Here is a 13,625-nt window from a genome sequence, read left to right on the forward strand (position 1 = left end):
TTCGGTGTGAGAAGGCAGAAGCACGATACGCCCTTTCTAACTCTCCGGTCAAATTGTCAGATGGAAATTTGCTAATAACCTGTCTAAATAATAGTCTGTTGACACCGCTCCTCTTAACGATGCCGTAAATCTGCAACGAGATGCCCTCTCTGTGATGACAGCTCTCCGTGGCTACGGAGGATTGCATTTCTCCACCGCCTGCGAAGTCCTCATATGCGATATGAACGACATTTATCCAGAGTGGGACAAATGCGAAAAAATAGCCTGTGTGATCCTGTCTATTGTTTTGTGTGCTTTGAACGGCAGTTGGTCTGCTTATAGGTCGGAATGAAGCGGCCACCGATTATTGACAGGATGGGTACTTTATTCTACCGGACTCGTTTGTTTCTTCACTAGACACACACACACGCACACGCGCACGCGCACGCGCACGCTACCGCTCGCTCTCCTCGCTCGTCCACTCACTCGCTGACGTCACTCACACACACATACATACGCTACTCGTAACACTGCCTCGTTATCGCGAACCAGACGTTCATGTTTTTTCCCCATCTATTTGAAAGTTAGGCTATTAAAAATGTGGCATTCTATACGGCCTGATTGTCATTATTTAAGCTACATAGCCTAATAAGAATCCATAATAGGATATTTGACTAAACCACCAAACTAGTTGAGGGTTTTTGCCTACCTGCAAGCATCCTCCAACAGCAATCTTTGGTTATTCATTTATTAATTTAGCGATACATTAATAGTATTCTTTCTGTTCAAATCTGATCAGTGTTCCAAAATATTTTTTTATTAAATGTTACATTAAGTTTATTGTTATACAAGTGTTGTTTAAGATTAAAAAAAATCGTGGGAAGTATCGAACAGTGGGACAAAAATCTTGATACAAACCGAATCGTGAGTTGGTTTATTGTTACAGCCCTAATGTTTATGTAACATTGAGGCCGAGGGTTTAAAATGTGTACTGCAGACAAAGATTCAGAGTTTTGGAGAGGGATGTCTCCTCCAGCACCCTCCCCCCTAGACTCAAAGCTCAAGCGGAGGCCAGGTGGAGGAGACTGAACGAACACCAGCGCAAAATGATCTGAGCACAACATGACATGCGAGATAAGCCCAATTATTCTATTTTGACAGTTACAAGCGACAACATGTCCTTCCCTGTAAGCTGATCAGCTAACATAACAGGGCACTGGTCATGATTCTTTTCCAAAGAGGACCAGGCTTTTCAGCGCAGTTAGAATCGAGTACATTCTCAGTTGATCCAGGTTGTTTGCTTGCATGGATGCAATGTGTATTACTAACCTACAGCGTGCATGTCTCCACCAATATCCTCTTCAACCTTGATTGAAATGGTGTCTGGGGTCTGCTGCTTTCCACATGAAGAAGGACATTATTTCATTTGCACAGAATAGATTTTTAATCCCCACTCACGACTCATTAAATGATAAAGGCGTGTGCTTTCTAAGGGTGTGTGCTGGAGTTGTAACAGAGGAAGCCTCTCATTTGGATGCTGAATAAGAAGATGATTTCCAACCTGCACACTCAGCTCCTCGCGGCAGACCAGCCGCTCGCCGCGCTCCAGGCTCTTGGCCTCGCTGTGGTCCGCAGACAGCGAGTTCAGGGCCTCCACTTCTGACGCGGTGAAGAGGGTGTCATGGCCGCCCACCGCCAGTGGGCCCTCCCCTTTACCGTAGACGCTCAGGATCCGCAGCTCCCCGCTGTGACTGGACATGTGGGAGGAGCCAGGGCCGTCCACACCCAGACTCTCCGAGGTGGCGCCGCGCTGAGTGCTACGGTCTCCAAAGGCTTCGCAGACACAGAGGGTTTAAAATGTATAATGCAGACAAAGATTCAGAGTTTTGCAGAGGGATGTCTCCTCCAGCCCCCTCCCCCCTAGACTCAAAGCTCAAGCGGCAACGGTAAGCTGATCAGCTAACATTTATACATTTTGAATTCATTGATGTTTGAGAATAATAAACAGCTCATGTGGCATCTATCCTGAAAACCTTCTGGGCTCTTGACTGATTCCATCTTTGAAATGCAACTCCCAAGTTAGACTCGTGTTTAACAGGGCGCTGGTCATGATGCTTTTCCAAAGAGCTTTTTAGCGCAGTTAGAGTCTAGCATCAGCCTAGAATCTATGCTGCCTAGAATCTACCACATCAAGTAAATGTACTCAGGGTGGAGTACATACCTTCACTTGTAAAGTGGGTCCGCAAAGTCTTTAAGGATAGCCGTGTGTTTCCTATGTGTTTCCAGGTGGTCTGTATGGCAGGCAACATCCCTTGAGAGAAGCTGCTGAATGTAAGCACTTGATGAGATGGCCTGTGTAGAGACAACAAGGTCAAATTAGTACTCAATTTACTTTGTATGCATTCCAGGTGCAAGTTGTAAGAAGACATAAGATAAGCATGTTTAGTGAATTATATTAGCCTAATACTTAAAATTAGATCTATGAAATGATCAGATGAATTCATACAATTTATTTGTTTGCATATTTCGTTTGTCTGAAAAGTTCATCTCATCATCTCAATAGAATTACATCAAGCTCTGCAGAAATCTGCTAATAACCCATTGATTTGAATCAGGTGGGATGGGGAAAATATGAGTGGGCCCTGGAATGGCAGTCCAACCCGCAACTCACTACCTGTGAACTCAGACCAGATCGATGTATAACATTATGCTGCATCCGGGGACACATTTCAGACCGTAAGTTACGAGCTGTAACGGCGGTCATTATTATTATCAACCTTTATTTACCCAGGCAAGCAAATTAAAAACCAAATTCTTATTTTCAAGTGCAGCCTGAAAATAGTTATTTCGCTCTTTAAGGGGTAGAGGGAGGGGAGTGCTCAGAGTGAAAACAAGGTGATGGTAGCGGGTTGTGAAAACGCTACAACTACTGCGGTCACGTAGCTGGAAAAAGACAGTTGTATTCATTTGTAGAAGGGTGAGCAGACATTCTTAAAGATTCGGGACATTCCCTTGGTATCTAAGCAGCAGAGATCAGTGCCTGTACCCCCTTTGCGGAACTTTGCCCATTCTCGTGTGATCCCCCTGGTTTGCAGAGGTGCCCGCTCCGTCAGAACGGTTATCCAAATAACAAAGAAGTGTACAACACTCGCATTACAGTGCGTGTATTCACACACATACCTGATGCCATCTACCTTTACATTAGAGACAGTAACTGGGCTGGTAGCTGTAGAGCTAATGCTAGGGTAACAAGGTAACCATATACAGTAAAGCAACACGATGATATAGCGGTAGTTGACTTACTTGTCCGAGGTTTGTAGCTGAGCCGAGGAGAGTTGGTAGTGATCCGGACTCCTTTTCCAGACGTTCAGCAAGTCCAGCTTTGTATTGGACCAAGTTGAGGAAGTCGGTGAAATGTTTGGCGCGTTTCCAGAGAAAACAGGCTCGGGTGAAGGAACTAAACATAGACTTTTGTGATCATTTGTACATCCCAACACTGAGCAACTGCCATGCCTGCAAGCTATGATGTCTCTCCGGGAAAGAACTGTGTGTATGCTGAGCCCACGCGGTCGTAGCTCCTTTGCTCATTGGGCGGTCGGGACAAATTCTCTGGGCGGGCAAAGTAGAGAAAGGGGAGGTAACCTTTCTTCTTCTTCTTCTTGGGGTTTTACGGCGATTGGCATCCACAACTTGGTTCATTACCGCCCTCTTCTGATCCAGTTAATGAATCGAAACAAAAAATATCCAAACACTCACTCATTCACACATTCTTTCTACTCTATATCCTATCATATAACCCTGTTTCTCTTAAAAAGCCGAAGAATACTTTTATACAATTCCTCTTCGTTAATCTTAAAATATTTTCCAAAGTAAACTCCTGCATACCCAATTCTCTCAATTGATTTTTCATACTTTACCTCTCCGTCCCATAACCACTACAGTTCATTAAAACACGTTCCACTGTCTCCTCTACCTGGCACCCCTCACATAATCCAGTGTGGTGTTTACCTATCAAATTCATTGTTTTATTTAGTGCACTGTGCCCCAACCTTAAGAGGTAACCTTTCCCCGTTCTATTATCCTTTTATTGAACATGTTTAAATGGAAATGTCACCCATTTTCATTAATCTTTGTATCGTTAGAAACCAACTCATATTTTTGAACGGTAAAGAAACATATTTCGCTATCTGTGTGCTCAATGTTTTGTCTAGACAATATCGCCTAACAGCCTACCGGGACTTTCTGGAATGGGTCCTGCAAGGCGAGAGATTGGGCCGAGGCTGTCGTGTCGTTCTACCTACTTGCGTCGTGCAGACCATCCGACTAAAATATCCAGCTCCAGACGGCCAGTAGTGCGGGCACCAAGAAGCTGACGACGCTCCGGAGGAACTAAGTTTCATTGTTTACATATATTTTTGTTTATATTTCTTGTAATAAATGGTTCAAATGCACGTTGTTGTTGTTGTAGGAGTGTTGCTCCAAGTGTATATTCGAGAAATAATATTATTGGACGACCAACATTTCACAAGCGGAGCTACTAAGCTACTGTTTCCTTAGATGAAAACAATAGGCCCTATCAGAATAACGGTCATACATCATTTTTTATCAATTATTATAAGTCTAAATTGCACTATAAGTTAGCTGCCTATCAGTTACCTCCTTCTAAGTTTCTAATGTTGAACTTTGGTGTCCACAAAGCAGGAGATACATTGTATTTTTTATTCACAAATGAAAGAATTGTGTCATGGGTAGAAAATACATTTGTGAATCCTTCTCGGTGCATTCATTATTAATGAGACTGTTCTGACCCCATAAAGATAGTTCACATTTGCATTCCTACTGGAGCCATTAAGTCTGATACTAAGGCCAGGCCAATCGACTGAATACTTTGTTGTGTAGATTGTTGTTCCTTGCAGACGTGTCCACCTCCCCCATAGTGTATTGCCGTTAACGTGGCTCTTAATATGCGAGAGAAAACCATCTATTCTCACAAGTATGTTTGCATTTGAATAGTGACATGAGGCTGAATTCATTGCCAATAATCTTTTCACGGCAGTCCTTTACACATTCATCTTGTGATGACGACGCCGATGTGGGCGTGAGGGTTGACTCGGGCTGATAGCTTTCGTCGGTTTCACCAACTTCATGGCGTGGTGACTGTAAAACAAGAGGTTTATTTTCAATGTTAAATTCAACAGATTACAGTAGTTTTATAATTCAATTAGAGACAATATGCTGTACAAACTTACAAACGGTGCTTGGCCAGAGGGAGGATGCTTGACTGGTGTTGACATCATTGGTGCTGACTGGTGTTCCTCATCTTCTGACGACGAGAACAAAGCTGCAGCAGACGTCGTTTGAGTCTGAAATGCGATACGTTCCATAAAGATTTTAATATCAAACTAACACACGTGAAACATTGTAAAACACTGATAACAGCAAACGTATATAGAACACAGAGTTTATGCAACGTTAAATTGCCATCTTGGCTTATTCACTGCTGAAAGAACGAAAGAAGGCAGATTTACTTTGTTAACAGCCAACTCATATACAACTCCTATGAGATGTGGTGCTTTACTGCAAACGACTGAGCAAGGTACGTTTTATTACTGTTTCCTGGGAATAATTGACCTAAGCAGAAACAAGAAAACAAGCCGTTTTTTCGTTTTGTCCAAAAAACGAAAATCCAAAATTTCAGTTCGTTTATTCGTTTTTTGGTTCTTACTGAGCGAGTGCTTCGTTGACCTGTGCTCTTCATAATAAAAGTTCTTCCGTTTGATATGTCGACCAAAATATTACTGTATCATAGACACTAGCAGACACAGAGGACCACACCACCCACAGTCAAGACTGACACGGCTTCAAATAACAATAATAGTATTCATAATCATTTGAAAATGAGAACTTATGAAGTTATGATGTCTTCAGTGCAGTTGATGTTTAGCCACAGTTAATACATGCAGAGTAGACCTGAGGGCTTTACTACGACATCATTGTCCGGCTCTGAACTCTGCGCTCTGTGCGCGTTCACATCAAAGGAGCTGCGATCGCGGGCTGCTGATTCCCTCACAGCCTGAGAGCTATGAGGAATACAAGTGATTACAACACATTTCTGACAGCTGAACATTGCGCAGGGCTCTCCGTGAGACGCACGCAATTCAACCCATGCACACGCTCACACGCCACACAACTTGCGCAGCTAATTAACAGTGGAAGGGTAGGAATCAAATGCGTCCAGGTGAAATTTCAAAATCGTCCGGGATTTTATTAAAGCCTCAATACATGTTCACATTTAATTTGCGTTGCATTCCTCTGGGTCTTTTCATATTATTATTTACTGACGGTGATTACAGAATGCGAGTGCGTGTTATATTGAAAGCGAGGCTGGGTGTGCCTATGAATACAGGCTACAGTGGGTTTTTTAAGGTGCTGTACAGGCAAATCATATTGACTACTCTACAGTGACAAAGAGTGTACAGGAACCTACTTCATTCAATACAGTATGTACACTGAATAGGTTTACAGAGGACTATATACAATATGCACACTGAAGGCCTGATGCCACCATGGTTGCAGAGAACTATATACAGTATGTACTGAATAGCTTTGCAGAGGACTATATACAATATGCACAATGAAGGCCTGTCACCCATCCCTTAAATCTGATCACCAGCCGCCACGACAAACAAGGAGTGAAGGGGGACCACTGCTAGGAATCTTCTGACTCTGTCCCATTAGAATAATGCTGCACTCTAGGAGGACCGGCATGAACTGACTCAAGCATCACTGAGATCTAGATGTTTAACCAGGGACCTTTTTAAGTGGATCCTCTTCAACCACGATTGCCTATTGTGATACAAGATATGAACTAGAAAATAATCTTCCTGGACCCCAGGAAGATTAGCAAACTGCTATGGCATAAGCTAATGGGGATCCTTTAATAAAATAAAATAGGCTACTGTAGCCTACACTATGTACAAATGGTTTTGCTCTTGGCAGTTGTGGCAGTCATTTTAACATGTGAGCAGGCAAGCTTCACTCATTCCAGGATGTATTATGCTTTGTCCTATAGCCTACTTGGAACGTGTTTTGAAATGGATCTATAGTAGCCTATAGAAATTTGCCAGCTGGAATACAAAACAAACTCTCCTTCAAATGCACATTCATGGAAGTCTTGTATTGTCATCCCCAAATAATGCTGCAATGTAATAATATACATTTTTAAATGCACAATAATGAGTCATTATTATTATTATGACTTGTTTTTATTGGCTCATAGAATGCAGGTCTGTTAGTGACTCCCAGTATCTCTAAAAACAGACTGGGAAGCAGAGCCTTCAGTTACTGGGCTCCTTTACTGTGGAACCAGCTCTCTCGGGTCAGAGAGGCAGACACTCTTACTAAATTTAATCAGAGCCCCCCCTCCCACACCTTTCACACCTTGTAGTTTAATTAAACTTCTCGCTGGTGTGAGTCCTCATGTGGATCTTCAGCATGCCTTTCGAACTGAAGCGCTTCGTGCATTGGTCACACCTGTAGGGCTCTCCCCAGAGTGCGTTCTCATGTGGATCTACAGATCGTTGCTCTGACTGAAGCTCTTCGTGCATTGGTCACACCTGTAGGGCTTCTCCCCCGTGTGAGTCCTCATGTGGCTCTTCAGGTGGTTTTGCTGACTGAAGCGCTTCGTGCATTGGTCACAGCTGTAGGGCTTCTCCCCGTGTCCACACGGTTCCACATGAGGACCCGTGTGAGTCCTCATGTGGCTCCTCAGGGACGAGCTCTGGCCGTGGCATTTCGTGCATTGCTCGCACCCGTAGAGTTTCTCACCGGTGTGAGTCCTTATGTTGTTATTCAGCTGGTTTTTCAGACTGAAGCGCTTCGTGCATTGGTCACAGCTGTAGGGCTTCTACCCGGTGGGAGTTCTCATGTGGTTCTTCAGCTTGCCTTTCTGACTGAAGAGCTTTGTGCATTGGTCGCACCCGTAGGGCTTCTCGTCGGTGTGAGTCTTCATGTGGCTCTTCAGCTTGCCTTTCTGACTGAAGATTGGTCACACCTGTAGGGCTTCTCCCTGGAGTGCGTTCTCATGTGCTTCTTCAGGGACGAGCTGTGGCCGAAGCGCTTCGTGCATTGGTCACAGCTGTAGGGCTTCTCGCCGGAGTGAGTCCTCATGTGCTTCTTCAGGTCGTTACTTTGACTGAAGCGCTTCGTGCATTGGTCACAGCTGTAGGGCTTCTCCCCGGTGTGAGTCCTCATGTGGCTCCCCAGGTGTTGACTTTGACTGAAGCTCTTCGTGCATTGGTCACAGCTGTAGGGCTTCTCGCCGGAGTGAGTCCGCATGTGCTTCTTCAGGTCGTTACTTTGACTGAAGCTCTTCGTGCATTGGTCACAGCTGTAGGGCTTCTCCCCGGTGTGAGTCCTCATGTGGCTCCTCAGGTGTTCACTTCGACTGAAGCTCTTCGTGCATTGGTCACACCGGTAGGGCTTCTCGCCGGAGTGAGTCCTCATGTGCTTCTTCAGTACGTTTAGCCGACTGAAGCTCTTCGTGCATTGGTCACAGCTGTAGGGCTTCTCCCCAGTGTGAGTCCTCATGTGGTTCTTCAGTACGTTTAGCTGACTGAAGCTCTTCGTGCATTGGTCGCACCCGTACGGCTTCTCGTCTGGTCGGGTCCTCATGTGTACCATCATATTGGCATTGTTGGGAGAAACCATCCACCAACCATCCATCGCCAGTGGGCCCTCCGCTTTTCCATAGACGCTCAGGATCCGCAGCTCCCCGTTGTGACTGGCCATGTGGGAGGAGCCAGGGGCGTCCACACGCAGGCTCTCTGAGGTGTCGCCGCGCTGCGTGCTACAGTCTCTGCTTTCATTGCCGTCGTCTTCAGAGATGAAAAAAAAGACAGAAAGTAATGGTATTAATTAATTATTTGCACAAAGGGATACAGCATGTACTTGCACACGCTGATGTATTAGAAGAAGTATATTTTGACACTTTCTTTCGAACGCATTTTTGTTTATTATGCATTTCCCTTGTTCCCCTTGGGGGGGTCAAGGGTCAAAGGCTCCAGCTGAGAAGGCACCGCTACGTCTCCACCTTTTAAGGATGTGGGGAGGTCATCAAGACACAACCCAGGTCATCTGTTGTTTCCGATCACCTGCTTTACCAATACTGTAGTTATACTGGGAATCAGAGCGGATTCAGCATTCCTGACATCTGCCATGAAGAAGATGTAAATCATTCTACTATAAACTGTATAGTAGTCCTTGTGTTTTTGCAGGGTGCCGGTCATGATGCTTTTCAAAAGAGGACCAGCACAGTTAGAATCGAGTACATTCTCAGTTGGTAGGTCAGTTTGCTTGCATGGATGCAATGTGTATTACTAACCTACAGAGGGCATGCCTCCACCAATATCCTCTTCAACCTTGATTGAAATGGTGTCTGGGGTCTCCTGCTTTCCACATAAAGAAGGAAACACATTTTCATTTCCTTTCATTTGCACTGAATAGTTGTTAATCCCCATTTACGATAGACTGGGATCCCCCAACCTGTTCTGCCGGCGATTTGAATCCGCCCTGTAGAAGGGTCTGGAGAAGAGCAATTCATTTCTTTCTGCTTCCGAGACGTTTTTGGAGAAGCTGTCACACCCAAATTGTACCGGGGGCGAAACATGTACCGCCTACGTAATCTGCGTTCGAAATTTCCAAACCTGCCTGGCAACGGACGATCGCGTTGAACGTTGCCTGGCAACGGACGATCGCGTAGAACGATGACGTAGGAAGGTTCATGAATATTCACAAACATTTGCGCTCATTCATTCAGCGTCACAAGACGAATTAACATCAAGCAGATAACACTTATTTTACAAATGACATTTATTAGCGTTGCTAACTTTATATTTGCATTGGATGTAATTGTTAAATGGCATTTAGCTAGTAAACTGAGTGTATTAACACAAGCTAGCTAGACTATGATACACTTTAAAACACTCAATTTACTAGCTATATTCAATACATTACAAATATAAAGTAAAAAAAAGTGTTGTCTGTATTATTTACTGTATTATTTACTGTTATTTCTTCTTTGGCAACATCAGCGCGAACGTTTTTTTAAACCCGCCTAGCAACGTACAATCGTGATTTTCGCCCCCGGTACAATTTTGGTTTGACAGCGCCAATCACCAAGTTGGCTTCTCCCCCTGGCACCCTATTGGCTAGTTAAACACAATGACGACAGGTAAGCGACAGCAAGCAGCCATTTGCGTACAGAGTCAGTTGAACAAGTTGATCAAGCCTCTTGTGCTGAAGACAATGACAGCAGCTTCCCCAGACCAACGAGTCTGGAAATAGCCAGGCTACACTTACGACTCATTAAATCATAGAGGAGTGTGCTTTATAAGGGTGTGTGCTGGAGTTGTAACAGAGGACGCCTCTCATTTGGATGCTGAATAACTGTACGTCCACACCAGGAGCGACCAAAGCGTCAAAGACGCTTTGGTCGCTGCGAATTTTCGCTGCGAATTTTTCTGTTCGCTTTGGTCGCTCAAGTCGCTCATGACGTACAATTCAATTATGCAGACGCATTTAAAGGAGCCGTATGCGTTTAGTAGGCCCTACAGACAGCCATATCAAATATTGAACTCTCCCATACACCTTGGCCATATTGCCGAGACGGTTTTGCTTGTTCGATAAAGTGCTTCGACAACAAGTAGGACAGTGATTCCCCCCAATATAAAAATCCTAAAATGTAGGCTAATTACAACCGAGAACAAAAAACCCTGCGTGCTGTAGTAGTTGAAATATGTTTCACTGATCTGGATCTGCAAATCATGATCTGCACTCATTCGTCGCATTCAAAACAAATAGACGTTAGCGCACATGGCTAATTTGCATACGTGCACAGGACTGGTTGGCTCCGCAAGGCAAATAATGGAACATATCTATCTATCTAGGTCTTTCTGTCTATCTATCTATCAACGCGTGTCTAGTTTTAATGTGATGTATTGTGTGTATGTCCAGTCAGACTTGTTCTGTGTGGTCTTGTAGGCTACTGTCCTGTGTGGGACGAACCACCTAAATGGATTCCCGACGATTTGTGTCGTTTGGTATTAATAAAGACTTGACTATCTATCTATCTAGACTATTTAATTAAAAATTATTCACCTCAGGCTCCGTGAATAGTGGGGAATAGAGGGATAAAAGACAAGAGATATATCCCTTGTCATTTATCCCTCGTCTTGTCGATTAGTTTGTTTATGTGACGGTTTTGTTTAAAGCATGCTACACGCGATTGGTTGGTTAGATTGGTGGCATGTAGAGCAAATTATAATGATTCCCGCTTAAATACGAACGTTCTAGATGTAGCCTATAAATACTCCCGCTTATCATCACTTGATATCCAAACCACTATGGCGTTTCGATCTCTGAACTGAAAAAGGGTGGGTTCGTACAACACCGGGTGCCCAGTTACAGCCGCGATTAATACTTCAGCCGACATTTTGTTCAGTGAGTGAATAAAGGTAGGTAGGAACCAAAGTGCCTGCCGATGTTCCCTGGGATCCACGCAAGCGAAGAGCGTCTACATTCCGATTGGCTGTCAGTGTTTGGTCGCTGAAGCGAATAATAGTCATTTGCATAAAGTTAAAAAGTTTTCAACTTCTTTTTGACGCTCTGGTCGCTCAACTTTGGCCGCTGGTAGCGTTGGTCGCTTTGGTCGCTCTTGCCCATAGAAAGTGAATGACTTCCGGCGATTTGGTCGCTCAATTCGCTTCTGGTGTGGACGGACAGTTAGAAGATGATTTCCAACCTGCACACTCAGCTCCTCGTGGCAGACCAGCCGCTCGCCGCGCTCCAGGCTCTTGGCCGCGCTGTGGTCCGCAGACAGCGAGTTCAGGGACTCCACTTCTGACGAGGTGAAGAGGGTGTCATGGCCGCCCACCGCCAGTGGGCCCTCCCCTTTACCGTAGACGCTCAGGATCTTCAGCTCCCCGCTGTGACTGGACATGTGGGAGGAGCCAGGGCCGTCCACGCCCAGACTCTCCGAGGTGGCGCCGCGCTGCGTGCTACGGTCTCCAAAGGCTTCGCAGACACAGAGGGTTTAAAATGTGTACGGCAGACATAGATTCAGAATTTTGGAGAGGGATGTCTCCTCCAGCCCCCTCCCCCCTAGACTCAAAGCTAAAGTAAGGGCCAGGTGGAGGACACTGAACGAACACCAGCGCAAAATGATCCGAGCACAACATGACATGCGAGATAAGCCCAATTATTCTATTTTGATAATACTAAGTGACACTGTTTACTTCCCTGTAAGCTCATTAGCTAACATATACATTTTTTATTCATTGATGCTTGAGCGAATAATAAACCAGCTCATGTGGCATCCGTCTTGAAACCCTTCTGGGGCTCTTGACTGATTCCATCTTTGAAATGCAACTCCCAAGTTTGTCTCGTGTTTTGGCAGGGCGCTGGTCATGATGCTTTTCCAAAGAGGACCAGGCTTTTTAGGTAGAATCTAGCATCAACCTCGAATCTATGCTGTCTAGAATCTACTACATCAAAAGTAAATGTACTTATGCTGGAAAGTACAAACCTGCACTTGTATAGTGGGGCGGCAAAGTCTTTAAGGATAGTTGTGTGCCTACAGTGTGTGTTTCCAGGTGGTCTGTCTGGCAGGCAACATCCCTTGTGAGAAGCTGCTGAATGTAAACACTTGATGAGCTGATCTGTGTAGAGACAACAAGGTCAAATTAGTACTCAATGTATTACTTTGTATATATTCCAGGTGCAAGTTGGAAGAAGACATAAGATAAGCATGTTTAGTGAATGCCATTAGCCTAACTTAAAATGAGATCTAAGAAATGATAAAATTATGTCACATCATTTATTTGTTTGCGTATTTCATATATCTTAAAAGTTCATCACATCATCTCAATAGAATTACATCAAGCTCTGCAGAAATCTGCTAATAACCCATTGATTTGAATCAGGTGTGATGGGGAACATATGAGTGGGCCCTGGAATGGCAGTCCAACCCGCAACTCACTACCTGTGAACTCGTACCAGATCGATGTATAACATTATGCTGCATCCGGGGACACATTTTAGACCGTAAGTTACGAGCCGTAACGGAGGTCATCGATCTGGTAGAGGGTTGTGAAACCACGGGTTGCCTGGATCGCACCATATGTATTTAGGAGGAGTTAACGGGCCATAATTATCTCCTCATCAGTGAAACGCAAGAACTACTGTGGTCACGTAAGCAAGGCAATTCTATTTGTGTAGCGCATTTCTTACATCAAGCAGTTCAATGTGCTTTACAGAATACAAAAAACAACAGTTTTTGAAAGTACTTCTATGAAATGACACGTAATAAAAGGGAGAAAAAGATAAAAAGGAATAAAAAGACCTTCAGATATAAGCAGTATGAATAAGTATAGATCGATTAGAATAAAAATAAAAAAGAGACGGAAAACATTAGAAAGGTTAATAGTATGCATCACTGAAGAGCTTAGCCTTTAGTTTGGATTTAAAAATACAAGTTGTGCCGTAATTTCTTGATTCTTTTTTAATTTCTTCTGGCAGTTTGGTCCAAAGTTTAGCTGCATAAACACTAAAGGCTGACTCACCACATTTTGTTTTGGCCGTAGTTTGAA

The 13,625-nt window shown here is 44.2% G+C and overlaps 1 protein-coding gene and 1 pseudogene across 1 annotated transcript in view; both read right to left on the bottom strand.

Annotated features, from left to right (window-relative positions):
• Positions 1–3,564, bottom strand: part of LOC132455362 (zinc finger protein ZFP2-like) — a 49,251-nt gene extending 45,687 nt beyond the window's left edge. Inside the window, exons 1-4 of the mRNA XM_060049195.1 lie at positions 3,283–3,564; positions 2,201–2,331; positions 1,541–1,812; positions 1,309–1,372 (exon numbers count right to left, since the gene is read on the bottom strand). Coding sequence (XP_059905178.1) covers positions 1,309–1,372; positions 1,541–1,812; positions 2,201–2,288 — 424 coding nt within the window. The 5' untranslated portion in view covers positions 2,289–2,331; positions 3,283–3,564. The remainder of the gene's footprint in view (positions 1–1,308; positions 1,373–1,540; positions 1,813–2,200; positions 2,332–3,282) is intronic.
• A 2,654-nt stretch (positions 3,565–6,218) lies between these two features.
• LOC132455403 (zinc finger protein 239-like) lies at positions 6,219–10,428 on the bottom strand (annotated as a pseudogene).
• Between the last annotated feature and the right edge of the window lie 3,197 nt (positions 10,429–13,625).

The sequence above is a fragment of the Gadus macrocephalus genome, chromosome 4 (assembly GCF_031168955.1).
Source record: "Gadus macrocephalus chromosome 4, ASM3116895v1".
Classification (NCBI taxonomy): Eukaryota; Metazoa; Chordata; class Actinopteri; order Gadiformes; family Gadidae; genus Gadus; species Gadus macrocephalus.